General features: G+C 49.8%; 1 protein-coding gene across 1 annotated transcript in view; it reads right to left on the bottom strand.

The window, feature by feature from the left end:
* MND1 (meiotic nuclear divisions 1) overlaps nt 1–7,122 on the bottom strand; it is a gene marked incomplete in the record, with an annotated part of 65,829 nt that extends 58,707 nt beyond the window's left edge. The window contains 2 exon segments of the mRNA XM_027772570.1: nt 6,514–6,579; nt 7,102–7,122. Coding sequence (XP_027628371.1) covers nt 6,514–6,579; nt 7,102–7,122 — 87 coding nt within the window.
* Between the last annotated feature and the right edge of the window lie 149 nt (nt 7,123–7,271).

The raw sequence follows: 7,271 nt of genomic DNA, 5'->3' as shown, positions 1-7,271 counted from the left end.
GGACGACCCTGAAGAGCTGTGATACCACGTCGTCTCCGTGCTGCCCACAGTAGACGACATGACCCTTAAGAGCTGTGACACTGCGTCGTCTCTGTGCTGTACCGTGCTGCCCACAATAAACAGACGACACTGTCGTCTCCGTGCTGTAACACTACGCTGCTTGCCCTGGCTCTCACTCCTTCACTCAGGAAACCCGTTCGGCTGTCCCCCCGGGTCGGGACATGTGCCTAAGATCCCGAGAGGAGAATGGAGAAGAAGGGACTGCGGCGTGGCCATTTCCCCTGGGGACGGATGTCTCACTTTCTGTCTCTCTCTGTTTTTCTGGTGAGCGCACAGCCCTATAGTAAAAAACTCAAGGAAAACAAACAAACAAACAAACAAAAGAACTAGCCTCTGAGCTCAAAGGTGGTCATTTCAGGGACCAGCAGTTAGCGTAATGGCTATGTTGCTCGACTCCCATGTAGTTGACCGTGGTTCGAGTCCCAGACCCGGTGGCTTAAACTCATGCTGGGTGCGTGTGCGTGTGTGCCCAAGATCCCGGGAGGAGAAGGGACTGCAGCGTGGTCATCCCCCCCGGGGGGTGATCGATTTCTTGCTTTCTGTTTCTCTGTCTCTGTCTGTCTGGCGAGCGCACGCGCCCTACAGCAAAAACCTCTCACAAAAAAAAAAAAAAAAGGGTGGTCATTTCAGTGAACGGAGCAAATGAACATGTGTAAATGGTAGCTCTTAGACTCCTAAAACTAGGCAGAACTACTAATGGTTCTAAGCAATGGTTCTAGCTTTAAAAAACCCATGTGTAAGATCCTAGGGGGACACAGTCCTGCTACCAGGATGCTGTGCTACAACCACTAGAGAACACTGGATGAAGCTCTTACGGGCTGTGCAGTGTCCTGTTTTACAGTGAAGTTTATACAGTGAATCTCTCAATCTCCATACCTACACAGTGAGCTGGGCAGTATTCTTTATCCGCCTCTCTAAAGGTGAAGAAAAGTGAGGGCCAGTGGTGGTGTGGAACCCATAGAGCTGACTCCACAGTCCTAGACCCAGCAGCTTGAAAAACAGAGCATGCCTGTGCACAAGCCCAGAATCCTGAGAGTAGGATGAAGGAGAAGGGCCTGCAGCGTGGCCAGCCCCCTTGCAGGGTGTTCCTCACTTTCCCTCTCTCTCTCTCTCTCTCAGCTGAGCACGCACACCCCACTGCAAAACTGAAAAAAGGAGAAAGTGAGTTACAGGAAGGTCAGATAAGTTGCTTAAGGTCAAAACGTTACTGGGAGAGGGGCCGGCAAGTGGCGTGGTGGTTAAAGGCGCTGGACTCCCACATGGCCGACCACGGTTCAAGTCTCGGACCTGGTGGCTTGCTTTCTCACTTCCTCTCTCTCTCTCTCTGTCTCTCTCTGATCAAACTGAAAAATAATAATGATATTAATAATAAATAAAGTTAAATAAAATAATTCTGAAAAAAAGATCGTTACTGGGGGAAGACTAGCTGCCTGTTGTCACTGAGCCACACGGTTCCCCTGCTCTTCCAAGTCGAAGGACAGAGAGTGCTTTCCACGCACGAGCAGCTCCCCCCACACGCCGCCGTCTGACCCCGTCCCTGTCCCTCTCCACTTTCACGGTGTGTAAGTATCTCTGGGCAGTCATCCCAGACACCGCTGTGCTACTCACGTAAGTCTCTGCGAGGTACCTTTTAGAAAAACCCGCGTTTATTGGTGGCCTATTGTGCTTCCAACAGCCCCTGCAGCTCCTCCCTCAGTGAGCTGTGCGACTGCCAGGCTGCTTCGGACAGGGGTTCGAAAGCTCCCGTGGCCGTGCCTGATCACGGCACCACCCACCACGGGAGGCAGCGCCTCGTCTGTGCTCTAACTCGATTCAAAGTCCACCGTGGGATCGGAACAAGACAGAACGAGGACGAATCCACTTGGAGCTTACCCCTGTCGGTGTTCGTGATCGCAGCACATCACAGAGTTTCGTAGTCTGCATTTTCTTTTGCTTTTCTTTAAAGACTTTTGCCATAGGGCGTGTGTGCTCATCAGAGAGGGACAGGGAGAGTGAGGAGCTACTTCCCAGAGGGATGGCCATGCTGCAAGCCCTTCGGCATTCTCCTCAGGACTGGGGCAAGTGCACACACGTGTCCATTGTTTTTGTAAGCTGCCAGACCCAGGACTTGAACTGCAAAATTGGCTATGCGGGATCCAGTGCCTTAATGTATTTTCTTTGCTTTTTTTTTTTTTTAAAGATTTATTTTATGGAACCAGCAGTTAGTGTAATGGCTATGTCTCTGGACTCCCATGTAGTAGACTGCAGTTCAAGTCCCGGACCCAGTGGCTTAAACTCACGCTGGGTGCGTGTGCGTGCGTGCCCAAGATCCCAAAACGAGACAGGAGGGGAAGGGATTACAGTGTGACCATCCCCCCTGGGGGATGATTTCTCGCTTCTGTCTCTCTCTTTCTGGCAAGCACACATGCTCTATAGCAAAAACCTCTCCAAAAAATAAAAGGAATTATTTTATTTAACTTATTTATTTTCATTTTGACCAGAAAGGGACAGAGTAAGAGAGAGTGAGAGTGTGTGAGAGAGAGAAAGTGAGAAAGCAAGCCACCAGGTCTAGGACTTGAACCACAGTCGACCATGTGGGAGTCTAGCACCCTTAACTACCACACAACCTGCTGGTCTCTATGTTTCCTTTTCTTAAAATTTGCTAGAGGGCACATGCTCTCACTGAAGAGAGACAGAGTGTGAGAAAAAAAGTGTGAAAGCACCCCCATGGGATGGTCATGCTGCAATCCATTCTCCTCCGTCTCTCCCTCCTCTGGGACTTCGGGCATGCGCACACTGCCTGGTGCACTGTTCACACTGCTGGGCCCAGGACTCGAACCGTGCAGTTGGCCATGTGAGATCGAGCCACCTGAACCCATGTCATCATCTGGCCCAATATATTCTGCATGTTCACCTGAAAGTTACAACACGAATACTTTCCCATGACATCAGTTTTTAAAAATGAACTACAGGGGCTGGCAGGTGGCATGGTGGTTAAGGGTGCTGGACCACGGTTCGAACCTTGGACCTGGTGGCTTGCTTTCTCGCTTTCCCTCTCTGTCTGGTCAAACTGGAAAATAATAATAATTATTATTATTAATTAAATTAAATAAAATAATTCTTTTTTGGATCTTGGGCACGCACGCACACGCGCCTGGTGTGAGTTTTAAGCCACCGGGTCCGGGACGCAAACCATGGTCGACTACGTGGGAGTCCAGCAACATAGCCACTACGCTAACTGCTGGTTCCCAATAAAATAATTCTTAAAAAAAAGAAAGAAAAAAAGGGGACTATATAGCCAGGTGCTCTGTAACCCCAGCTGAAGCAGAAGGATTTTAAGTTCAAGGCTGGCTTGGGTACTGCAGCAAAACCCTATCTTAAAAAAAAAAAAAAGGCGGGGGCTGCTACTATTCACATCTGCACACAGCGAAGTTCTGTGCCACCCTGAAGTGGCTATGTATGAACTGATGTTAGGCATGTACGTGACAGGGCTTTGCCATGCAGCAGTCCTCCTGCCTCAGTCTCCAAGCTTGGACGACAGGCCTGTGCCACCATCGGCCAGCTCTTTTTGGACAGGTCTCACTATGTTGTCCAGAACAGCCCCAGCTCAGTCCTCCTGCCTCAGGCTCCCAGAGTTGCTAAAATGACAGACACATGCCTCTGGCCTCCGGGTTGGACCAGAATCCAAACCCGGCTTCCCGCAGGGCCCCAGGCTGCAGGGCAAGGTCTCGGCAGTGTCACCACTGTGGCTCGGCCTACTTCTGTTGCAATGTTTACTTGCCAATTACAGCAATGGAAACAGAATCCAGACCCAGAGCCTGAATCCCGGAATCCATGCCTTTCGCTCTGAACCAAGGGTTGATGTGCTCTGGACGGCAGGCGGTTTATGTCTGACAGTGACCAACTTTCCACACCAGCCCTAGGCCTGGGGACATACCCCATTCAGAGAGTAAGTGAAACGATCCTGCCTTTCCTGAGTCTGCTTCAATTCCATCCGAACCTGACAGACTAAATAACGAGCAGCCCCCGACCAGGCTGCAGTGTGGCAAAGGGCACAGGGATACACAAACTGAAACCCATCAGGTAGTAAAGTTAACCGCTAACTTCACAGAAAACTCACCGATCACTGAACTTGGTTTTTGGTTTTTGTTTTTGTTTTTTAAAGAAACATTTTTTGCTATAGGGCATATACACTTTGCCGGAGAGACAGAGAGACAGAAAGTGAGATACCACCCCAGGCAGGAACGCCACGCCTTAATCCTTTCTCCCCATCCTTCTCTTGGGATCCTGGACACGCACTCACGTGCGCCCAGCATGGGTTTTAAGCCGCTGGGTCCTGGGCTCAAATGGCAGTGGACTACACGGGAGTACGACAACGTGGCCAGTACGCCGTCTGCTGGTCCCAGTGACTGAACGTTTTAAAGCTGTTAATATTCACGATCTCAGCCTAGAATGACTGAGCCCAGAGTTGAAAATTGTCAATCAGAAACCCTCAGTTTTCATGTCTAAAACAATGAACAATATTGTCAAGGACAAAATAATTTCTCTGACCACTTTCCCCAGCTTTCCACTGCCTGGTAGAACGGACTGTCCTTTTCTTGCTCTGAGAACCCAAGGCAAATACTGTAACCCAGCAGACAGATTGTTCTAATTCTCATCATCATTACTAATATGGTGCCCTGCTCAGAATCATCATGATATGGGACCAGCAGTTAGCGTAATGGCTATGTGGCTGGACTCCCATGTATTTCACCACGGTTCAAGTCCCGTACCTGGGGGCTTAAACTCCCACCAGGCGCGTGTGCGTGCGTGCCCAAGATCCCGAGAGGAGAATGGAGGAGAAGGGATTGCAGCGTAGCCATCCCCCCTGGGGGGTGATTCCTCCCTTTCTGTCTCTGTCTTTCTGGCTAGCCCACAAGCCCTATAGCAAAAACCTCTTTAAAAAATTATCATGACGTTAGGAACAGTAAAACTACAATTAGAGGGTAAATGGTTAAAAACATCTCCAGAAATTTTTTGTCGGTTTACTAAGAATTTGTCTTATCAAAATGAAAGGGATTTTATCAAGTTAATATTCTACTTATTTTTTTCTCATCATCTTCACATCTAAGGATGGAAATAGCTAGTAAGTTGGGGCCGACTAGGCTTTGAAGGTTCTGCCAACGCAAGATTATTTGGGGATCAAAGGTCTGTGTGGGCTCTGACCCGAGGGGAGGAAAAACCACCGTGCAGCAAAACGGTGAGGTGAGTGGGTGTGGGGCCAGGTGCCGGGGTGTGAACTCGGGCTCTGTTACTCAGGAGACGAGACGTATTCCTACTGGTGGCAGGACGACCACAGGGGAGTAAACTGAGGCTGGTGGGCCACCATGTATCAGCACACGTCGCTCTCCAGACTCCTAACGTGAACGCTCTCCGTGGTTCGAGCCCTGCCGCCACCACTTCTGCTCTGACATGCAGGGCTGGTTTCTCAGGCACGCGGTGCCGAGGTGTGCCCATGTGTCAGATGAGGGTGACACCATCGTGCCCACCCACAGGGCTGGCGGAGGCGGGCACTGAGACCATCTGTGTCAAGTGCGTGGACCAGAGATGCCATCTGGGCGGCCCTCAGCAGATGTGGGCCATTCCCATTCTTGCCAGGCACTGGGGGACAGGATCAAAAATATGCTTCAAAAGGTAACTTGGGCCAGCATGTGGCGTGGTGGCTAAGGCGTTGGATCCCACGTGGCTGACTCTGCGGTTCAAGTCCTGGACTCAGGGGCCTGATAAACACGCTGGTCTCATGTACATGCATGCCCAATATCCCAAGAGGAGACTGGAGGAGACGGTATTGGCATGGCCACCCCCATCACGGAATGATTTCTCACTTTCCCTCTCTGTCTCTCTCTAGCCAGTGCATGTGCCCTATGGCAAAAAAGATGTAAAGAAAATAGGGACCAGCAGGTGGCATAAAGGCTATATTGCTGGACTCTCATGTAGTTGACTGCGGTTTGAGTCCTGGACCCAGTGGCTTAAACTCACGCCGGGCGCGTATGCGTGCGTGCCCACGATCCTGGTTTCTGGGAGAGAATGGATTGTGGCATGGCCATCCCCCCTCAAGGGTGATTTCTCACCTCCTGTCTCTCTGGTGAGCGCATGCTCCCTATAGCAAAAACCTCTCAAAAAAAAAAAAATCCCAAAAAACAAACAAACAAACAAACAAACAAAAAACCCAAAAAACAAAAAGGTGTAAAGAAAATAAAAAAGATAACTCTGGTGCCAGGTACTAGGGCAATGTGGATAGTGGAGCCTACCAACAAAGGAGTGATTGGGCCTTTCCAAAGCTCCAGAAACCATACACGTTTGCAGAAATGTTTTACTGTTTTTCAAGGAGATGGTCAGTATTAGCCTCGAACAAGAAGTGCAGTAACACTGGATAATACATACTGAACACGACGATTTCACAAAATACTACAATTCTTAAGGAAAACGACTTACTGTCTCAAAAAAGATTTCCATCATCCGGGCTCTCTTTTCTTCAGCACTCAGTCCTTTTTTCTTCGACTAAAGCACAAAAGGAAAAATGTAAGTCCTGCATTTTTTAGATTTATTTTATTTTACTTCATTTATTATTATTATTTTCCAGTTAGATCAGAGACAAAGAGAGAGAGGGAAAGTGAGAAAAGCAAGCCACCAGGTCTGGGACTTGAACCATGTGGTTGACCATGTTCAGTCATGTGGGAGTCCAACACCTTTAACACGACGCCATCTGCCGGCCCCCAGCACCACAGTTTTTAAACACTGTACTTGGAAACGACTTGGTCTGGAATATTACCTGAAAGGTCCTGCATGGTCTTGCCAGAGACCCGCAGGTGTGATTCTCAGAGCCTGGCTGGCAGCTACTGCCAATGCAACAGGTGTGCTCCGGACCCAGCTCTTCCTACAAACTGGTGTTTATAAAGCGAGCCGATGAACGAATCAGACATCCCCAACTCTAACTATACACAAGTAGCCCTGGAGCTCTTACTTTCCTGTTCTCCACCGGCTCTCAAACACTGCTCCCCAGCACTCAGCTGTTGCCCGCACCCCCTCGACCTCCTCTTCCATGGTACCAGCTCTCAGGCTTCAGTGAGCACTTACACGGGGACACCGGGGCCTTTCCCACACCCAGGGGTGCTCCTGAACTCCTGTAGCTGCCTGCTGCTGGGCACATCTCAGACTCAGGCGGTCCACCCAGCTCTTCCTCCTACACCACT

This window comes from Tupaia chinensis, unplaced genomic scaffold (assembly GCF_000334495.1).
Source record: "Tupaia chinensis unplaced genomic scaffold, TupChi_1.0 Scaffold000283_2, whole genome shotgun sequence".
Classification (NCBI taxonomy): domain Eukaryota; kingdom Metazoa; phylum Chordata; class Mammalia; order Scandentia; family Tupaiidae; genus Tupaia; species Tupaia belangeri.
This window is presented reverse-complemented; position numbering and strand designations above follow the sequence as displayed.